This window comes from Xenopus laevis, chromosome 3S, assembly GCF_017654675.1.
Source record: "Xenopus laevis strain J_2021 chromosome 3S, Xenopus_laevis_v10.1, whole genome shotgun sequence".
Classification (NCBI taxonomy): domain Eukaryota; kingdom Metazoa; phylum Chordata; class Amphibia; order Anura; family Pipidae; genus Xenopus; species Xenopus laevis.
Window position 1 is genome coordinate 41,392,411 of NC_054376.1, and position 23,443 is coordinate 41,415,853.

At 38.1% G+C, this 23,443-nt stretch overlaps 1 protein-coding gene across 2 annotated transcripts in view; it reads right to left on the reverse strand.

Moving 5' to 3' along the window:
* mctp2.S (multiple C2 domains, transmembrane 2 S homeolog) overlaps nt 1-23,443 on the reverse strand; it is an 86,462-nt gene that overhangs the window by 44,927 nt on the left and 18,092 nt on the right. For both annotated transcript variants that reach the window (XM_018255298.2, XM_018255297.2), the window contains exons 2-4: nt 16,049-16,570; nt 11,003-11,065; nt 9,259-9,364 (exon numbers count right to left, since the gene is read on the reverse strand). In XM_018255298.2, coding sequence (XP_018110787.1) covers nt 9,259-9,364; nt 11,003-11,065; nt 16,049-16,519 — 640 coding nt within the window. In that variant the 5' untranslated portion in view covers nt 16,520-16,570. The remainder of the gene's footprint in view (nt 1-9,258; nt 9,365-11,002; nt 11,066-16,048; nt 16,571-23,443) is intronic.

Below are 23,443 nucleotides of genomic sequence, written 5' to 3' on the forward strand. Positions count from 1 at the left end.
TCCTTCGACTTCGATATTCGAAGGATTTACATTCGGCAGTCAAATATCGAGGGTTAATTAACCCTCGATATTCGACAATATGTAAATCTGCCCCCAACCAACTCATTTAGAAATGAACAAGTGACTAAAAAAGCTAAGCAAATTGGCATATACATATGAATCAGTATTTCCACTCTGCATCTTTTACCTTCTGTTCTGTGAGGTCATTGATCACCTGACAGGAAATAATGTATGTTTTTAAGTGGGAGTAAAAGACAAAGCTCTGTCCATTTAGGGCAGAGACACATGTGGAGATTCAGGGAGATTTAGTCGCCCGGTGACAAATCCCTCGACTAATCTCTCCCAACTGCCTTCCCGCCTGCTAGAATCTAAATTGCCGGTGGGATGGCACTCAGAGCGCTTCGTTTTTAAAGTCACCTGAAGTTGCCTCAGGAGGAAACATTACAAAAAAAAAAAAAAAAAGATTCCAATTATGGAAATATCCATTATCCACAAAACGCAAGGTCCTGAGCATTCTGGATAACAGGTCCCATACCTGTACTGAATTTTTTTTTACTAACGTAAGCATTGTTAATCATTCTTTGGCATGTGCAAGCAGAGACACAGTGGTTAGGTTATAAGCCTGTTATTAAACTTAAAGGGTGCTTTTGTGAAGGGAGCACTATAAAGAGCACAAGATAAAGGTCTAGAGACAAGTCAAAATGAGCCTTTCTGTAAAGACAATCTAGCCCTGGTATGCACAAAAGTATATAGTGCATTCCAGAAGGATCATACAGACTCTTTTGGTGGAATGTAATATAAGTCGGTAATGGGAAAAATCTTCGCAACGTGAAAATTTTTGCCTTTGCGCAAACAAATTTTCCTTTACACAAATTTAATATAGTTTTTGCTAACCTGGAACCTGTTCAGCGACCACTTCTGACAGAGATTTGCAAATTTTATAGTTAGCACCAGTGCCCAGTAAATATAATAAAACTTGTAACTGAAAAAGATGTTATGTTTGCTCCAAAAGATGACGACACCTTCAAGCACATCTTAAAAGTGTGTAATGCGCAATTAAAATTCACAATGAATTTACAGTTTAGGGATGGATATTACATTATGAAATGCTAATTTTTATTCTTATTTGTGCAAATGGTTTTCCTTTCTCTGAAACTTTTATTACATTCCCCGATTGGTTTCCTATGCAGAATGCTCCTGAAATCTCTTATATAGTTCAAGGTGCATTTCTATGGCATATTATACTGTATGCCAATTCAGAGTACAAGGTAAATATCAGTGAATCATCAACTTTATATTTTGCTGAAATAATAAAAATGGAATGTGTAAGGATGGCAACGCCCCCATTTACACCTTTACCAAATATCAACAAACCATGGAATTTCTCACGAGACAGTAGCATGATACCTCTGCAGCTGTCGAACAATGAGATTTAACCCAATTTTCTGCACATTCACTACACGGAAGTAATCAATAGCAGCTATTTAGTAATTCCACTCCATTGGCACAGTGCGGAGAGACAATTTCTGACAGACTGCTATGGGCTGCTTTAATGGGCAAAGACGCACCACAGTGCATTATGTCCGTTATATGTTCATTTTATTCATTCTGTTAGTTGTGCAGCTATTTAACATTATGACCTCTATAATTTTTTAATTTCAATTGTCCACCACAAAAAAGTAAAAAATGGTGTAAAATGAACCTAATATTTACAGCCTTCTAAGCTGTAGGTACTGCTTTACATTATAAAACTGCTAGAATCATTTGAATTCTTCAAAGTTCTCGGAGGGGAACTACACGTTTTCTTTCATTTCTTTTGTTTACTTCCCCATTACAGTATTTTTTTTATAACATTAGAGGGTGGGATTTTTTATAAATTTCATAAATTTAGTTTCCCCTCCATCGGCTTAGCTTTTAATCTTTCACTTTTACTGTTTCAACTGACACAGCAAAGTAACAGCATAGTAAATGTAACAGTAAAGGGTAATGTGGAAGCAAGCACAGGCTGCAACGGGGCCCTGTACTTAAAGGGGTGGTCCACCTATAAGTAAACTTTTAGTATGTAATAGAATGACCAATTCTAAGCAACTTTTCCATTGGTTTTCATTATTTATTTTTTAAAGTTTTGTAATTATTTGCCCTTTCTCTTACTCTTTCCAACTTTCAAATGGGCGTCGCTGACCACATCTATAAAGCAAATGCTTTGTAAGGATACAAATGTATTGTTATTGCTAATTTTTATTTCTCATATTTCTAGTAAGGTCCTCTTCTATTCACATTTCAGTTTCTTATTCAAATCAATGCATGGTTGCTAGGGAAATTTGGACCCTAGCTACCAGATTATTTACAATGGAGACTGAACAGCTGCTATATAAAAAGTTAACTAACTCAAAAACTACAAGTAATAAAAAATGAAAACCAATTGCAAATTGTCTTAGAATATTACTCTTTGCATTACACTAAAAGTTAAAGCAAAGGTGAATAACCCCTTTAACTGCCCTATGACAGTGCTGCAGTTTCATATCTACCATTAGATGCAAAGCACAGTCAGACCCCAGGCAGATGTGCTCTCTGCATTACTGCTTCGGGTCTTTGTAAATTACCCATATTATGTTTTGTGATTTTTTACTGGGTAAAGGCGAGTACAGCCCTTTATCAATGGAGACACCCTATTGTCAGGGCACTGACTCATAATATACAGTATGGGTACTGGGCCTGTTATTCTGAATGCTTTGGACCTGGGTTTTTCCACATAAGGGGTCTTTCCCTAATTTGAATCTCCATACTTGTCTGCTAAAAAAATAATTTAAATATGAAAGAAACCGAATAGGCTTTGCCTCCAAACAGGATCAAATACATCTTAGGATCAAGTACAAGGTACTGCTTTATTATTACATAGAACAAGGAAATCATTTGTAAAAATGTGAATTAGTCTATGGGAGATGGCCTTCGCATAATTCAGAGCTTTCTGGATAATGGGTTTCCAGATAAAAGATCCAATACCTTTATATATTCCATTCTGCATTATAATTTTATACTCAGCCCTGTAGCATCAGCTTGTGTGACAGATAAACGTCATTTTCCACTTGACGGTTTCCAATGACTAAGCTTAGCTTCTCAACACTAAGCATGTGTCGTGTGACTGTCTCAAAAGATGAACTAATTAGATCCAGGAAGGCCCAGCTCATTACTGCTATAGCACTGCTGAACCTCAGAATTGGTACAGTAAACTACATATAAAAAAATACAGTTTTGCTAGCCATATTATTTTTGGGATTTTTTGTTCTCCCTTCAGTACAGGGCTGCCCTGAACCTAACTGTTCTGCACTCTAAATGTCACACTGGATTTTATTAGACTGTAGACTGAATTTTTAAAGGGCAATTCACCCTAAAATGAAAATTTTACATTTAATAAAAGAAAACATAATTCTAAGCAACTTTGCAATATACATTCATTACAAATTGTCTGTTTTTTGAAGTTATTTGTATATGTATTGCTATTGAAAGCAGTGTTTGTCTGTCCCATTCTATTCTCTGCCCCGATGGGAAGACTGTTGATACAATGTAAGACAAGGCAGCTGATTGACAGACCTGTCTTTGCTGGTTAACCAAGACTTTTGCAACATTGTTTAAAAAGTAACAACCAGGAGTTAAGCAAATTCTGCTTTTCAATAGCAAAATGTTTTTGCAAAATAACTTTAAAAGCACTGAACATTTTTAATGTACATATACTAGAAAATTGGTTACAATTATGTTTTCTTTTATTAGGCACATTTTAATTTTGAGGTTGACTAGTCCTTTAATCAAAAGGAAGGTGGCCAGCTATTTAGTCCTGCGCGGAACCAATTTCTAAGACCCGGACCCGACCCCGCAGCCCGAACCGTAACCCACATATTTACCCACTTTGATCCGCAACCAAACTCGGACCCGTAACTGCTGCTGCAAACTGGATGTGACATCATCAAAAGTGGGCGGGGACAGAAACAAGCTTTGTAAAATTTTAAAAGGCGTAAAATATAGACAATATAACATAAGATAAGAAATTTAGAAGAGAGCCGCAACCTGACCCATAACACACCTGCACCTGAAAATCCTACCCACGTTCCTCAGGGTACCCGCTTTTTTTGTGGGTAACATGCAGGTACCTGACCCGCTGCAGGACTCTACCAGCAGCATTGCCACAGGTGCAGCTAAGACCTAATGGTGTAATTCACAGAAGTAAATGATGAAATTGTAAAAGCATTGCAACCCACCCATATCATCTTCCCTGTAGTTCTGTAACTCAAATTCATTAAAGTAATAAAACTTTTCTCTTATTTGGTGCCAGAATCATTATAATCATCCATTGTTTTTTTTACAAATTGCAGAGAAAGCTGTGTAGGAGTAGCGCGGGTGCATCTTGGGTTCCCCAGCTGAAGAGTTTATTAGAAGGGTCAATAATTGCCAGTGAACAGTGTGAGAGCATCATCCTCAACTCTTCCCCGTTACACGGCAGTAATGGATTAGAATTATGGCACAGCACAATGCTAAACATCAAAGTTCTCATGCAGAGATAAGCCCAATTCATTTAGTTCCACTATCAAATGAATGTCTCAGTTCTTCATCACTTCATTACCCCCTGCGGAATCCACTCTATCAGAGAGCTGAAGCAGATGGGTGGATAAGGCCATATTAATGCCGATAGTACTTTTTTGATCTGTAGAAAAGCAAAGGGGATTCAGCTCTGTGCAAAGTATCCTTGCTGAGAATTAGCTGGAATAATAAGATAATAATTCATGCTCATTTTAGGCACTAAATTAAAATCAATTAGAAACTGATTCACAGAGGGATGAAAATGACTGTCTAAGCGCATTTGCATATTCAGATTGGAAAGTTTAAATCTAAGTAAGTTTAAATTGGTGTTTAGCTTTAAGTTAAATTTTAGTATGTTACAAAATGGCCAATTCTGAGCAATATTTAAATGATCTTTATCGTTTATTTTTAAAAGTTTGTGAATTATTTGACTCCTTTTTCTGACTCTTTCCAGCTTTCAAGTGGGCGTCACTGAACCCATCTATAAAACAAATGCTCTATAAGGCTACACATTTATTGTTATTTATTGCTCATCTTTGTATTTGAATAATTTATTATTCATATTCCAATCTCTTTGGACCCTAGCAACTAGGTTGCTGGAATTGCAAACTGGAGAGCTGCTGAATAAAAAGCTAAATATCTCAAAAACCACAAATAATAATAACCAATTGCAAATTGTCTCAGTATAACACACTCTCTACAGTTAACTCAAAGGTGAACAACCGCTTTCTGTACACTGGGCCCCTGTAGAAAGGGATTAGGCAGGACTATGTACAATCTACCCAAGGACAGTAGAAACAGTAATATAATATGCTTGGTACTCTTCAGCGCAATATGTTTTACTAATAAGACAGAGAGACATGGAGAAAGGACAGATCCATTTAGGCATCAATCTCGTCAGCTATAAAGGGAAGAAAGCTAGTAAAGAGAGTAAAGATTTAATTGGAACATCTGGCATACATAGCCACCACTCCTTTACCCCTCAGATAGTCCACAAGTGCATGTTCCTACATATTCCACAAAATTATAGTAGGAATTGCAGTTTCAAAGTTTGAAATTAAAGAGGAAGCAGTGCTGCATCTCGTGGCCACCAGATTCAGTGGGGGTATATTGGGTACAATAGACTGGATAATGCTAGACACTGAATATTAAAGTATTTAATTCTACTACTCTGCTAAAGGTATAAAGTACTATCTAGTAAGGATATATATATATATATATGACCACAAATGTTGAATGTAATACAAAATGGCCAGGAAACAGGATCTTTGCTGAAGGTTTACTCCATTAGTTATGGGACCTGCTATTTATATGTAAAGTTCTATACAGTCTATGTTAAACTCAAGGATTAATAAAAAGGGAAATTAAAAGAAAATTTGATTCCAGTAAATTAGGAACAGCCTGACGGAAGGTTGAAGAACTAAGACATAGTGAATTTTGCACTATGTTCTCTACATGCAAAACAGGCAGCTTTGTTAATAATAAATAGATTGAGTATGTATGGTATGGTATGGAAATGACTGCCATACAACGTGTCCATTAACAGTTCTCTTTAAGCCTATTGAATGTACAGAGGAAATAACCCGTATTGGTTTAAAATAAAGGCTCCTACAATCACCCCAAGATTATAGATGAGGGGGAACAGATTTACGGATAGCAAAACAGGCAAGTCCTCAGTATTTGAATTCTGCAGCAGTGACCAGGATAGAAGGAGGATAGAGGATTTGACTCGCCATGGCCTTATAAATGTCACAAGTTTCATCACAAGCAGAAGTGGGTAAACTGCCATAGAATGTGTGCCACTCACAGACACTCAACATTGCAGGTTCCTCTTTTAAGGTGAAAAAGCAATTTCCTTTATTATGTCTTAAAGGGGAACTAATGAGAAAATGAAAATGTAATACAAGCTTCAGCACACTGAACTTAGAAACTTTCTAAATACAATCAATCAAATATTCTGCACCATTTCTGAAAACATCAAGTTTATCTTCACTATCCCTCTCTCAGCATCTGTTTCTCTTCATTCTGTCTTCATACAGCAGATAGTCATTGACAGATCCAAAATATCTTATAGGGGGGCTCATTTTGCCTAGATGTATTAGAGCTCATTCTGTTAAAATCACCAGAAATCCTGTCTCTCTACATGCAGAATTTGTGCAAAAGGCAGTTAGTTTGTTAGATTTTGTTTGTACTGGAATCAGTTATTTGAGCTTTAATACATCTGCTAGGAAAGGAAGCCCCCTAAAAGATATATTGGATCTGCTGCATGAAGACAGAATGAAGAGAAACAGATGCTGAGAGAGGGAAAGTGAACATAAACTTGATTATTTCAGAAATGATACAGAATATTTAATTGATTGTATTTACAAAGTTTCTTATTTCAGTATGATGAGTTGACGCTTATATTACATGGTTTGGAACATACCAGCATTACTAGAAAAGAACGCCCTAAAGGTTGCAGCACTGTTTATATTGGTTTTCCAGCCTATAAAACGTTGCACCATTTTCAGTCCTGTGAGACCAAAGGAAGCACAGCTGAAGCTCACACTACTGATCCTGACGTCATGTAGAGTTGAACTGAGGATGGTTCTACAAAAAGGAGTTTTGTGGCCTTTCAATCCATAAAAGTGTTCCTATCATTTCGGCTCAAGGGCATTAAGTCAACAGCTAGCAAGCAGGCAATGCCACCTTCAAAGTTCACACCTGAGGAAGGGGTTGACCCCGAAAGCTTGTGCCAACTCTGCTGGAATAAATTTTCTAAAAGGCAAAGCCAAGTGTCTGGTGTGCTTCCTCCCTATGGGAATTCATGTATGAGAAATTGGCTTGGAAGTAGCCTGAGTTGAATGCACCCTATGGAAAGAAAGTAAGTGGTGTGCCGATGAAAAATGTGTTTGGTATACACCTTCAAAGTTCCCCATGAGTGGCTCAGCTGTCAGCCTTCCTGTGTGTAATACTTCTACAACTTTAAATGCTCGGGTGCATGAACTGGATGGTCAGGGGCATATCTGCCTCAGAGATGGACCAAAAGGCATATTGGGACACACATGGAGCATTTGCCACTGTTTTCTTGGTTTTTATGATGGTTTTTATTTCTAAATTAAACTGATTACGCTGCACATAATTCACTCTACAATATAAAATTTCATTCCTGAACCAGCAAGTGTATTTTTTTTAGTTGCAATATTGGTGTGTATCAGAGCACAAGTCACATGACTGGGGCAGCTGTGAAACTGACAATATGTCTAGCCCCATGTCAGATTTTAAAGTTAAATATGAAAAAATCTGTTTGCTCTTTTGAGAAATGGATTTCAGTGCAGAATTCTGCTGGAGCAGCACTATTAACTGATGTGTTTTCGGGCAATGTATTCTGTCCACGCAGCAACATCAAATAACACACTTATTACTAGGGATGCACCGAATCCAGGATTCAGTTCAGTATTCAGCAGGATTCAGATTCAGCCGAAAACCGAATCAGAATCTTCAAAATCATGTAATTTTTTGCTGATGTGCATATGTAAATTAGGGTTTGGTTCGTTATTATGCCGAATCTTTCACAAAGGATTTTGGGGTTCGACCAAATCCAAAATAGTGGATTCAGTGCATCCCTACTTTTTACTAACAAATTAGATTAGAAGGATCACAGTAAGAGCAAGGGAGATGGAAACAGAACAACTTAATGCTCATAAAACATGCATACACATTTAATTTGTTAGCATTTTTTTAAACTGTTGCAAACCCATCAGACTCCACAAGATGGAGACATTTCACAATATCATTCAGTTCTCGTTGATGACAAAATAACAGCATTGTACAATGTCCGACTGTGGACCAGTTAACACAGCACATACGGACCAGACAAAATAAAGTAATGAAGCTTTTGGCAGCACCAGGTCCTCCTTTCATGCAGGATCATAGCCCCCATAAACATATTGCTTTGTGATTGCCCTGATAGAATAGTTATTTGTCATAAAACAAAGCACAAATGATTAATGCTGACTTGAATTTTTCCACCACCTCCGAAGAGCAGCTATTAACAAAAGTTACCGTTTATCCTTCAGAATGGGTCATCCCGCCATACAATATCATTGTGTTACTAATTTGCTTATCCCTTTTTGTTCTCAGCACTCAGTCCTGAAACAATGAAGCAGAAATTGATTCACCTCCAGGTCTGGTAATCAGCTGGCTTCTGCTGAACTATTTCAGGAGTCAGAACTAAAAGTGCACTGCATAACATAAAAACAAGCATATCACGCTTTCTCTAGCAAATGCATTTGCAAATAACTTTTAAACCATTGCAAATTAAATTGAAATTGAAAAAAAAAATGCTTAGAATTCCATCTTCCTCGGTTTGGGGAAAAGAGATCCCCTATTAACGATACTTTGTGTTAACTAGAAACTATGCATAGGAGTGTGTGCCAGAATGCAAAGTAATTTGTGCTCCAGCCATATCCCTTTAGGTAGAGGTTAGTGGCAGCCAGCTCAGTGCCCCCCCAGCTGTTTAAATTACATTATGTTCTTGGCTATGCACCCAGCAAATCAAACAGGTGGAAGATACATCCTGAATACTTTACGTGCTAGAGGTATAAAGAATATATTGCAAAGCTACACTTAGAAAAAGAATGCTGTATTAAGAACCAATAAAACTATTTCTTTGGAAAACAAAAGGCAGAAGCAGAGCGATGTTACCTGAGCGATCCCGGATTACTAGATTCCGCCCCTCTTTCAGGTGGATGGTCAAGAGATAAGACACTAGACTGGGTGAAGTGTTGAGGCAATCATAGTTTTCAAGACCCTGCACAGAAGTTGTAATGACCAATCAGTTAATCAGATAACATGGTTTTCTGCATGACAAAGCAATATGGCAGCTCTGCCTCTTCTACTCTACCAGGAAATCAAAAGGATCAACAGTGATAGGAATAAACCCAGATTCTGTTGGAATTAAATCACACTTTAAAGTCATGTACAGAGGAACATTATTAAACTTATACTCCAGAATAAAAAGGAGTAAAGCATGAAATGTGACATAGCTCCTTAGCCATTTTATTATGAATTTGAACTGCACAAACATTTTATTTAGGCGAGCTTGAGGTTAGTGTAATACTTTCAGAGCTTACAAATCTGTGTGAACAACTTATTATTATTATATTCCTCAATATTGGTACAATGCAGTAACAGATCCGATGTGTGCACAATACTACGACTTTATCAGGGCTCTCCTTTTTAAAGGGAACCCAATTATAAATGCATTGGTCACCTGGAGAAGGACCTACCAAAAAGCAGAATGGGGCCCCGATGAAAAAAAAAAGACCCAAGATGCATGTTCATGCCTTGAGCCATGCCCATTATACTAAAACTTGCCCCATTCATAACGCACAATTTAGACTTCTAAAGGGGTGTGCCTTTTGAAGTAAGAAGGAACAACTTTACATAATTTGTTTTCTTTTTAGCACAATGATTCATTATGTTACATGGAGTTATACTATGAACGTCCTATGCACTATTTCAGCTGAGCTATCATGGACATTTTAAAGGAGAAGGAAAGGCCTTATTTACTTGGTGGTGCCAAAAGTTAGGAAACTCCAAGTCATTGTATATACTTACCTGAAACCCCAGGCCGGTGCTCCGATCAGCAGAAAACTGCACTGGCCGGGGTTCTTCCATAGAGCACCACGGATCAATCGCCTTACTGCTTCTTCTTTCTTCTTGCGGCTACACGTGCGCAGTAGAGCAAAAAACTGAACTTTAACAAAGAAGTAGGCCATTTCATTCTACTCCGCATGTGTCTGCCACAGTAAATTTGAAGAAGCAAGAAGGCAATCATGGTACTCGTTGGAGGAACCCTTGTAGCGGTGCAGTTTTCTCCTGATAGGAGCACCGGCCCAGGGTATGAGGTAAGTATATACAATCACTTGGGGGTGCCTAACTGTTAAAGGAAAACTTTATATAAATACACCAGTAAACCCTCAAAGTAATGCTGCTCTGAGTTATCTGTCAAACGAAGCACAGCTTTTCTTTCCTTCTATTGTGAATACATGGGCTTCTGTATAAGACTTCCTGTTTTCAGCTTAAACCTCCAGGGCTAGGGCTTGAGCATGCTCAGTTTGCTCCTCTCTTCCTCCATCCTCCCCTCCTTGCTGTAATCTGTAATCAGAGCTATGAGTGAACAGGGAGTGACTCAGGGAGTGACTCAGGCAGGAAGTGATCGCACACCAAACTGCCATCCTAAACAAGCAGAGAGACATTTTAAAGCTGTTTACTCATGTATGGTAAAGCATTCTGCAGAATAAATATACTGTTCTAGCTTGCACTATTGTGGCTAATCTATTGGCAATAAACTGCTTCTGTAGCTTTCCTTCTCCTTTAAAGGCAGTTTCATAGATGTTGAGAGATTAGGCATGACACAGAGGGGTTCATGAATAACCGTACTTACACTTAGTTCGGCAGAAAGCTGGGATGCCAGTGATGAATTCAGATCAATACTGCCTGAACGTTCCTGCAAGAAAAAGGTAACATAAGAGGGACTGAAATGAAGGCCATTAAAGAAGTATTCTTAAAGACAGTGACAAGAAAAAGTATATCTCATGGACAGATTCACAAACTATTTAAGAATAGCCCAAAGTCTTGAACTTCTTCTCCACCTAGTTGGGAAGTACCACCCGAGGGCCACTTGTTCATTACTGTATAATTACTGTTCATTACTGTATAATACAGGGGCACAACTATTAAACCCTTGGTACTGATTTTCTTTCCTCACAGAGCAAACTGCAATAATACTAGAGAAGAGTTTCCCAAACTTCATGAAAATCCAACAAGATTATACAACAAATCCCAACATCCTTCACAAAACATTTGTCACTTAACAGCAAACAAATAGGGACCTTTCCATTCAGCGCTGAAAGATATTGCACATGGGAAATCTTTGAATTCTTCATTAACTGGCATTCCCTCACACAAGTAGATGAACTGATCTGCTATACTTATTCTGCATGAGAATCTCCTGCCATAATGTAACAAATGCGGAGACAGCTTGGCAGTGGGCACTGCGGCCATATTCCACAAGCTGCTCGCTCTCTGCAGAGATTCCGGCACTGTATTTACCATCGAACATAACGCACAAATGTAATTACACATGGCAGCATATTATTATGAATTATTCCTATAGTTCTCACATATTTTACAGTTCTTTACAGAGATATCACTCATATAAGTCCCTTCCAAATTGCAGTTTACAGTCTAAGGTCATTATTCACAGGTAATGGTCAATTTTAGAAAGGAGACAATTATTGTTATTTTTGGGGTGCGGGAGGAAACCCATGCACGCATGGAAAAATATACTGTACATAGTACCCAGGCTAAATAAAACCTAGGACCCTAGCTCTGCAAAGAAACTGAGCTAACCAATGCACCACCATACTGCAAATGAGATTAGATTTACTGAAGCCTATGGTCAGAATTAGTGTCAACAATTACATTATCCTGTAAATCAGTCCCTTAAAAGGAGAAATAAAGCTTAATTAAAGAAGTTAGAAATGTTGCACATTATGTTTTGGGCTTCTGTTCCAGCCCAAGGCAACCATAGCCTTGCAGGGAAGATCTTTGCCACCGAATATGCCCCAGTAGCTCCCCATCTTCTTTTCTGCTGATTCACTGCACATGCTCTGTGCTGCTGTCACTTACTGATCTTAGGGTCTGACTCACAATAAACAGAGCACATAGAATATATATGTCACAACAGAAAGCTGATTAGTAATTAATACATGTAATTACTGCGTGACAGCACAGAAATCAGTGCTACTAGCACCAGAATTTAATAATCAGGCCTGTAGCATCAGTTTATATTACAGGCCAACCTATTTTTCTGCTTGATAATTTGCGACGACCCCTAAGCTTAGTTTCTCAACAGCTGCTCAGAGCCCACTGAGCATTTGAGTGTTGCAGACATTTTCAAAGATGGCGACCCCTTGTGACAAGTTCTGGATCATTGCTGCTATGGAGAAGCTGAAACTTTACTCTGGTGCAAGTCCAGTGGCATTTAAAGCCATATTAATTTTACAGGGTTTAGTTTTCCTTTAAATCCAGTACAATCCAGAGAGACTGTTTCTGTAATTGTGTATGAGAATTTATCAGGCCAGTGTTAATGGGTTCAGAAATTTCAGCAGAATATCAGCAGAAACCATTTTCTTTCTCTTTCCCACATTCATGGTAGAAGATACTCACATGTACCCATATGTTACTTTCTGCATTCCCTAAGAAGAAATATACCGCAGTAAAGGTGGCCATACACGGGCAGATAAAGCTGCCGATATCGGTCGTTTGGACCGATTTGACAGCTTATCTGCCCGTGTATGGGGGCTTCCGACGGGTCTTCCCGATCGATATCTGGCCACGATATCGATCGGTAAGGTTGGATTTTTACCCGACCGACCCGTCGGAGCCGCTTGGCGCATCGTAATTCGATCGTTCGGCCATACAGCCGAACGCTCGAATTACCCCTGATATAGCCACGCAGTTTAGTGGCATATCGGGGAAAGATCCGCTCGTTTGGCGATGTCGCCAAACGAGCAGATCTTTGAGTCTATGGCCACCTTAAGCCACTGACAAGAATTGGATGTAATTTCATTTTCACAGGGTGCAAGGCTCTCGAGAACTTGCTCAGAGCTGGCATGAAGAACAGCACTACCTTAAACAGCTCTCTTGCACCCAAATGGAGCAACTGGTCTAGACAGCAAACCACGTGGAGGGTGACTGCACAAGAAAAGACAATAAACAGTAATTAAATTGACCTTGGTATTTTTACTGATCAAGCCTCCAGGCTTACCCTGCCTTTTTTTTTATATGTTCAGATGAAACCAATTAGGCTTATTGAGTTTGTTTTAGAAATGTAATGTATTCAGTCAAACCCACCAATCCTGAGGCATGTGATATCAGACAATGCACATCCTGCTAGATGTTATTTCTTAAACAACACTTCCTGGTCTGCTGGGCTCAACCACAGAAATGTGTTTTCTCATCAGATTGCTTTTGAGCCATGCACGTCTATGTGCAGGGAGCCGCACGTTTCCTACTCTGGGTGTTTACAGAAGGTAATTTGTCTTTGGCGGGATGATGGATTATAATTGGCTCCAAGGCTAACACCAGCACCATGCCATCAGTATAGGATGAGAACTATTCATGCCCATCTTGACTGCTCCGTACCCTCTGCAGTGTCACACAGCCAGGCTCTCACTAACACAATCTGCAACTACAGCTCCCTTCCACTGTATATAAACCACTAAACACTTCTTTTTTATATGATTGGGGATTATTGCACACACAAACTGAAAAGTGCACACATATACAAATGGCTTACCCATTTTTACTGTACTGTTTTTTCTTCTCTAAAAAGTGTTTGATTGCCCAGTGTTTTATTATTATTACTTCGATTGTATTGCATGTTGGTCCCCATATTTATTTTGACTGCTTATAGGTAATTGGCCTTAAAACAAATACTGCACAATGATTTTGACCTCAGTTTACATATATTTACATTGCTTTGATTGGTTTCACTTATTATTCTGGGATTTCACCATGCCACATACCTTGGTTTTCCTGTGAATAGTGGACATGAAACTATTCAGAAGACCCCGACATTAAAATATGTGGTTTTATATATGTACTGTTGAGCTTTAAGGAGATTTTCAGAAAATTTCATAAAAACTGCTGATTCAGCAGAGCTCTCAAGTTTGGTAATTTGGATTTAAAAGACCCATTTATAATTTTTAAGAATGCGTAATTTCCAAAATGGTTTCATGGATCAACATATTGTTAAGGGATTTTACCACACATAAAAACACAGCTAGTTTGCTAGCTTTGAAAATATATAACCGCTATTGTTATTTTGGGGTCATTACATATCACATAGTTTTGGAGTAAAGACATAGGGGCCGATTCACCAAGGGTCGAATATCGAGGGTTAATTAACCCTCGATATTCGACTGGGAATTAAAATCCTTTGACTTCGAATATCGAAGTCGAAGGATTTTAACGCAAATAGTTTGATCGAACGATCGAAGGAATAATCCTTCGATCAAACGATTAAATCCTTCGAACCGAACTATTCGAAGGATTTTAATCCAACGATCAAGGGATTATCCTTCGACCAAAAAAACGTAGGAAACCCTATGGGGACCTTCCCCATAGGCTAACATTGAGTTCGGTAGCTTTTAGATGGCGAATTAGGGGGTCGAAGTTTTTTTTAAAGAGACAGTACTTCGACTATCGAATAGTCGAACGATTTTTAGTTTGAATCCTTCGATTCGAAGTCGAAGGTCGAAGTAGCCCAAAAAACACTTTGAAATTCGAAGTTTTTTTTACTTCGAATCCTTCACTCGAAGTTAGTGAATCGGCCCCATACAGTATTTACCCATTTTTACTTTACAGAAATGTATAGTTTTCTATTACAATTTCAGCTGCGTACTTTTGTAATGAAGCTCTAGTGCCAGCCATGCTATAATTTTGGGGTCTTATATGCCACATACCATGGCAATCATATAGTTATAGGATTGCATAGTTATAAATAATCTTATAGTTGTAAAACTTCATATTTCTTTAAAAAAGTACAGTAACACAAAAACTGGCAGATTTAGAAAGCTTAAAGGGGAACTATGACGAAATTGAAAATGTAATACAAGCTTCATCATACTGAAATAATAAGTTTCTAAATATAGTCAATTAAATATTTTGCATTGTTTCTGAAATAATCAAGTTTATCTTCACTATCCCTCTCTCAGCATCTGTTACCCTTCATTCTGTCTTCATGCAGCATTTGGGTGTCAGATATTCATTGACAGTTAGATCCTATATACTGTATCTTATAAGGGGGAGCTTCCTATCCTAGCAGATGAAGTAGAGCTCACTCAAATAACTGATTCCAGTACAAACAAAACAACTGTCTGTTGCACAAATTCTGCATGTAGAGAGACTTGATGTCTGGTGATTTAAATAGACTGAGCTCTAATACATCTTCTAGCCAAAAGGAGCCCCCCCCTTTAAGATATAGTGGATCTAACTGTCAATTAATATCCCAACTCCTGCATGAAGAGAGAATGAAGAGTAAAAGAAACGTACAGAATTTTTTTTTGTTTGTATTAGGAATGTTTCTTATTTCAGTTTGATGAGTTTTATATTACATTTTCCTTTTCACAATAGTTCCCCTTTATGTTTACCTGATAAAAATACCAATATGTTGTTTTTTCACAGTCAAGATACAAGTCCCTATCTACCATACACCGCTTTCTATTTGTTAACTGTATAACCAAATACTAAAAATAAAATATGTAAGCTGCCATAGATGTACATAGATGCCCAAAACATTGCATTTCTCTCTCTTACTAGAGATTGTAAAGAGAGATGCTAGGTGGAAAATAATGAGCAGACTGGACTAGGTGGCATCATATTTTTGATTTAGAGCCTTTCCACATTAAATTGTATAACAAACCTCAGGCTTCTGATCAGATGGATCATCACCTAAGCATTCCTTCTGCAGCAAGTCTAATATATTATCCTCACAAGTGTCATTCTTTGGTCCCGATTGTGAACAGTCCAAATCATCATATTCGGTCACTATAATTTTCATATGCACACTGTCCTCTTGAACCCAAGTGTTGGTTTCTTTGGATTGTTTAAAATATTCCCTTTGTCTGCTGTGAAAGAGCATAGGAGATGAATAGCGGTTGGAGACTGAGCAGGCAGACACCTGAGTTTCTTTGTAATCATTCTCTTCTTGTGTCATACATCCAATCTCTTTCATATTAGGCACTGACAAACTCATCTGTTGACCCAGTTTGCGCCTTTTCTTGATATCTACTTTGAGTGAATTTTTCTTGCTTTTCCTCATGGACAAGTTTTGAATTAAAGGACGAGTCTTTTCTTTTAGGGAATCCCAAACAGAGTGTTTATCCACTTCCATGGCTGGAGAAATGTAATGACCTCACCTTCCCTACTGTACTTCAATTTTCACCTACAGCAAAGAAAATAAAAATGTTTAATACTAAAAAAAGGAGCAAAAAGAACAGCTGACCCCAACCCCCGTTATTTCCTAAAGGTGAAATCTACCTAACATTTTTTTTAAAATCTTATAGACTAAAATTATATGAAAAATGTAACCTGTTATTGATTATGCTTCTATAAGAAATCAAGAGTAATACAGATCAAAATATTTCTAAAATCTTAAAAATAACATAACTGTATCTGTTTTAAGGTGCCCATATACAGGAATGGGATCCGTTATCCAGAATGTTCGGGACCATGTTTTGACTTTGTGTAAGGGATCTTTCTGTAATATGGATCACTATATTTTAAGGGGCCCATTTACTTAGCTAGAGTGAAGGAATAGAATAAAAAAAACTTCAAATTTTGAATGTTTTTTTTTTTCGTTACTTCGACCATTGAATGGGCTACTTCAACCTTCGACTACGACTTTGGTATTCGAAAGATTCAAACTAAAAATCGTTCGACTATTCGACCAGTCGATAGTCGAAGTACTGTCTCTTTAAAAAAAAAAAAAAGACTTTGACCCCCTAGTTCGCTACCTAAAACCTACCGAAGTCAATGTTAGCCTATGGGGAAGGTCCCCATAGGCTTTCTAAGTATTTTTTGGTCAAAGAAAAATCGTTCGATTCAAAGGATTTAATCGTTCGATCGAATGATTTTTCGTTCGATCGAACAAATTGCGGTAAATCCTTCGACTTCGATATTCGAAGTAGAAGGATTTCCATTCGGCAGTCGAATATTGAGGGTTAATTAACCCTCGATATTCGACCATAAGTAAATTTGCCCCTAAGTCTACTTAAAAAATTATTTCAATATTAAACAAACCAATAGGATTATTTTGTCTCCAATTAGAAGAAATGTATATCTTAGTGAGAACAAATTACAAAGCACTGCTTTATTATTACATAGAAAAAGGAATTTATCCAGAGTCGGACTGGCCCAGATCTGTTCCCTAGAGCTGGAAGCTCCTGGCCTTCTGCACTCCTTTCTGACCTCTCCTCGCTAATTGCAATTACAAATGACGTGCAAGAAGGGATACGCAAGAAGATAAGTGTTGGAAGGGGGGGGGGGGTTCCTGATGTGGAAGTCCCGGTGGTAATAATGTAAGTTATTTAATTAAAATTGAGTCTATGGGAAATGGTCTTCCAGAAATTCAGAGCTTTCTGAATAATGGGTTTCGGGATAAGGGATTCCCATACCTGTACTAGCCGAACCCTGAATACTGTACATTGTGATCATCCACACAGAAGGGCTAATCACATCAGCGATCTAACAGGAACATCACCCGGCAAGAAGGGGTATTGGCAGATGGACTTTAGGATGGTCTGTCAAAACTGCATACATAATTAATGCTCAGATAATTAAAGGGGTTGTTTACCTTCCAACACTTTTTCCAGTTCAGTTGGTTTCAGATAGTTCACCAGAAATAAAGTCTTTTTCCAATCATGTTCTATTTGTGACTATTTTCTTAGTTACATTTTTCACCTGAAAAAGTTGTTTGGAAGGTGAACAACTCTTTTAAGAATACATACGGAATACTATTAATCTCAAAGGGCATTAAAGCAAATCAAGACATCAAATACTATGTGATTCATACGTAGAAACCTTTCTTTACAACAGAAAATAGTTACGTTTTTATACTTTTAAACAAAGTTTAAAAAGTGTGTGCGTGTGCCACTGACTGACTAATAAGATCAATTTTTACCTGTTTAACCACAGAATAAATAGGTGGCTATAGAAAAACAGGATGTAATGGTTATCTGTCACTATCTGTTAGGTCAGCCTTGCACCCACAAGCAACCCAGCTCTCTGGTACCTCCAGTTCCAAGAATAGAGACAGTTAAGCGGATAAGCTCTAGTACTTACTGTAACCTTCTTTTTTTTATTAAGCACAAAAGTTTGTTAATTACTCCATGTATAATTCTGATCTACAAATGAATAATTAGGTCATGATTCAAATAATATTTAGCATGTCTGGAATAAAAGTAACAGTGTTCAAACTCCAAACCAAATGCCTGATAGGAGATCCGTTTCTGTAGCTCAGTTACAATGGAACAGGCTGAATGATTAGTGGAACAGTTGATCTTTGCTAAACACCTGGAGTTGTGCCAGGTCTGAGCAATAACACTAAGGACACATCTATACTGGACACGTATCTGTGCCACAACATTAATGCAACTGCACGGGATTTGTAGGACGGGCAAAATTTTATGTTGTTTTAAGGAAAACTATACTCCCGAACAATGTAGGTCTCTATAAAAATATATATTGCATAAAACAGCTCATATGTAAAACCATGCTTCATGTAAATAAACCATTTTTATAACAATGTACGTTTTAAGAAGTATGTGCCATTGGGAAATTCTAGAAAATAGCAATTTTAAAGTAATAAAGGCCACCTCCTATTATTCCTGGTGCACAAAAACAAAGCAAACAGACCATACTTGTTAGGTCACATGAGCCAATGAATGGACAGCGTTCTGTCTTTTGCTCCTACACTTCTGCCTGTTAGTTAGAGCTGCAGTATTTCTGGTCAGGAGATCTCTGAGGCAGCACAGAGACAATCATAAAATGGGGCTCAAGGGAAAAGATGTAGAAGGGCAATATTTAGTTAAATATATAATGCAGTTTGGTAATATGCCACTTAATATGATACATTATAAACTATTTATTGCTTTAGTATTCATTTTGGGGGTGTAGTTTTCCTTTAATGTAGAATCAATCAAGTCAGATAGCTCCTTGTTCACATGCATCTGTATCTGACAGTCAATGTATTTTAAAGGGAAACAAAAGTTTATAAGACTTTAGGGGTCATTGACAACTGCAAATGCAGTGGGCTAAGATCAGCTCAACTACTCATAATGCAACATTTAGCATGGTTGTGCTTGTGCTTTGATACAATAGAACACTACTGCAGTGAAATATTCTGGCTGGTGTCATTTCTGGTGAGAAGAGTGAAAGGTGCATTGTATTATTTCAGTGCAACTGCACTGTGGCGATCGGCGCAGACTGCTTGGGGGATCTCTGGTTTGGAAGTGGCAGTAGACCCAGGGTTCCCCTGCATCATTAGGCACAACAGGAGGCAAGATGCGCTGTGCACAACTTCACAAAAGTGCAAGAAGTGTATGTTGATGCAAGTTCTTATCATGTAACTGACTGGGAACAAGTACAACTGTGCTTATGGTTTCAAATGACCACATTTATATTGTTAGATGAAAACACACCTCACATACCAGGGGCCTTTCATGGCAAAGGGATTTGTTTTCTTCTCAGTAGACTGGAATTTTTTTTTTGCCAGCGTGTCATAACTAGAAAATTAGTAGGATGTGACTTTACTTTCAGTTTCAATCTTTACCCTGTTTAGAGCAAGAAATATCAAAAGAAAATTTCTATATTATGCAATATTCATTGTAAAAAATGTAAAATAAGGAGTGTACTACAATCTAAAAGTATGTCCTACTTAAGGATGCACCGAATCCAGGATTCGGCCTTTTTCAGCAGGATTCGGCCGAATCCTTCTTCCCGGCCGAATAACCCCCACTAAATAAATATGAAAATTAGGGGCGGGGGGAGGGAAATAGCGCAACTTTTTGTCACAAAACAAGGAAGTAACAATTGTTTTTTCCCCTTCCCACCCAATTTGCATATGCAAATCTGATATAGTTCGGTATTTGGCCGAATCTTTCGCGAAGGATTCGGGGGTTCGGCTGAATCCAAAATAGTGGATTCAGTGCATCCCTAGTCCTACTGACTCTAAAATCATGAATTTCCATTTTGCTGTCCACCAGGAAATTACCCATGAGTCCTTCTAGAGAAGAAGTTCTATCCCTGCTGGTGTGCTTAGTGCTGGCCTAGCTATAAGATGGCTAAATAACTATAAATAACTATAAAAGGACAGTACAGCAAATGTAGATGTTGCATACACCCTGTACGAGCCGAGCACCAAAAACACCACCAAAGGCATTATGTAATGCGCATAACTAAGGAGAAGTCAAATTCAGGATTTATTTTGTCAGAGAATGTAGGAAATTAAATGCTGTTCTTTTCGCCTCCTTTTTTTAACTTCAGTTTTAAATAAGAGATTAATAACAAAAATAAGTGAACAAAGCATATTCCATGCCAACTGGGCAGGGTTTCTCAAAACTGTCTACTGCAGGAAAAGGCCACGATTATGCCAGCTCGGGAAACAATGAACACATTTTGCTCCATTGCTACATCTCTGGGGCACACAGTATTAATAAAACTAAACGCAGCAATGGGTGATTAACAACGCTGCCAGTGCCAAGCTTCCAGCCATATCCTCTTCCAAGCTTTGCAGAGAAATCCGTTATGAAATAGCTGGGGCAGAGGAGATAAACATGTTCCAACATTTCAAAGTCAGTGAGATACATGGAAAACATTTCTTAAAGGGAGCAAATGAGAAACAAAGAATGGGGGCATAAAAATGGCTATGAACTAAAATTGATTCACACCTGCAACCCACATCTATATTTTCTGATCATTCTGAATGGCCATTTCAACTGCATTTTATATAAAAGCACAATTAAAACTCAAATGAAGGCAGACATTAACACTTTATAAAAAGAATCACTGTTGTGTGTGTGTATTCACCCTCCTGAAGACAGCTTCCGTTGGAGCGCCGAAACGTTGAGCAAGAATAAACCTTCACTATATATATCTATATATCTATAGAGTTAGATATTTGTTGTCATTTTGTCAACAAAGTTTGGATTTTGCATTGAATAAACCAGGTATTCATCTCACTCTTGAAAGTAGACTAAAGAGAGAGAGCATGGTTATCCACAAAGTGTGGTTAAAACGGAAGCCCCATATACATGTCTGAAGGTATTCACATAAAAGATACAGTAAGGAAAAAAAAATCTAAAAGGTAGAATTGTCGAGTAACATTGCTAAGCCACAAAGAGCATATAGAATACAGAGTGCGTAAGGAAGTCACACCAGCTATTTTAACATTGAAACTTTAATTAAATTTAGTTTTTAGATCATCAGTTTTAGTATCAGATAGAGAATGTAATTCTGAGACAATTTGTAATTAACCTATTTTGTGGGTTTTGAATTATAGAACTACCAGGGAGGACTGGGATTCAGAATAGGCCCTGGCATTCCTAGTACACAGAGGCCCAAACAGCCCCCACTAGCCCACTTAATAGTCACTTTCTATGGCATCTTACAGCAGCCCCTTCAGAATTTGCCAGAACCCACAGATTTCCAGGGCCTGATACCAGGCAACCTTGACTTATAGTGATGTACAGACCAGCTCAAAACTGGCAGGACCCGATATCAGTCGCAGCAGGTGCAGGGCGAACATTTCTCTTCACGACCCGCAATGTCTTTATGCCCCTTCTCTGCCTCCAACTGTCAACTTTTATGTACTCAAGCCTGCTTTGCCCTACTCCATTTGGTGATATCAGAGATCGACAGACTGGGCTCTGGTATATAAATAGAGACAGAGCGCCAGGCAGGTTAGAGTTGATGCGAGTAAACTTTTTTGTATACACAGTTCAAAAACATTTCCAGATTTCACTCTACTGCATAAGTGTAATTCTTTTTTAGGAGCATCTTGGAAATGTAAGCAATATGGTGGTGTGGCACTGTCTTAGTATTTTCCTCAGGCCGTTTTCTGAAAGGAGAAACAGCCTGGGCAAAAAAACTGGGCAATTTAAATGAAGTTGTACACATGCATGGTACAGAAATAGCCCATGTTCTATAGTGTGTATGTATCTGCCCAGGGTGGCACAAGAGGTCCTGTCCTTTTTTTTTATTAAAGAAGAAGAGTGCCAGCTTAGGGTCCCAGGTTTATCACTGGAGGGGTTTCACACCCATTAAAGTTTCATTTGTTTCATTGTCCAACAACATGACATTTAAAAAAGTAAAGTTTCCGTTTTAGTGCTTTGAAAGAGAAATTTCACAGTCCGAATAAAATGTCAGTATAATTTCTTAGAGTAATATGTGAATAATTGTCCTGCTACAATCACTGCCTAGAATGTCTAGTTAGAGGCAAAGGCTGTAGAGTGGAATTTACTTTGGAAGTTGTAGGCTAATGCAGTAAAGCTGATTACTATGCACAGTCAGCAGCTTTGTGCTAAGACCAAACTCTACCTCCTCCTTAGTTAACCTGTCTGTGCTTTCTGTAAGGTCAAAGGAAAGGTAACATGATTCGAGGTTGGTTACATATAACAGATATAAACAGATGGGATATCTTCCAGTGCAAAATAATCAATAACTACCTGCCTACACATTCCTGACTACTGATCAGCTGCATTACAGAAGCATTAATCATGCCCATGGAAATCATTATATACAGCTACACAGGAGAGTGCATGTGGGAACATTACAAAACATGTTTATATTGCATAATATTTTAGTCGCAAATGAAATTACTTCTATAAGTTGATTGCATTAATAATTCAGCCTAAATAAATACTTAAGCAACAGATTTTATATCAAATTAAGTGGCATATTAAAGAATCTTACCAAACTATTTATTTATTCATTTAAGTAATATTGTCCTTTTACATCTCTTGCCTTGAACTAGCCCATTGCAGCCGGCAGTCTTTGTGCTTTAAAATGGGAATGCCTGCAGTTGCAGAGGGTAAAAGGCTGCCTTCCGTCCACTGGCACTGCTCGTTGCACCTCCTGACACTTTTTTTATCCAGAGCAAGTTACAGGGTTCAGCAATACCCCTTCTGTAAGTCCAATGTGATTGAGCAATAAAGAGAGAGATGTTGTACCCATTAGGCTCATGCACTTGTGGCAGGGGCAGGAAGGAAATGACCCCTATAGCATTCCTAATAAGGTTTCTCATCTTGAATGTTAGTGA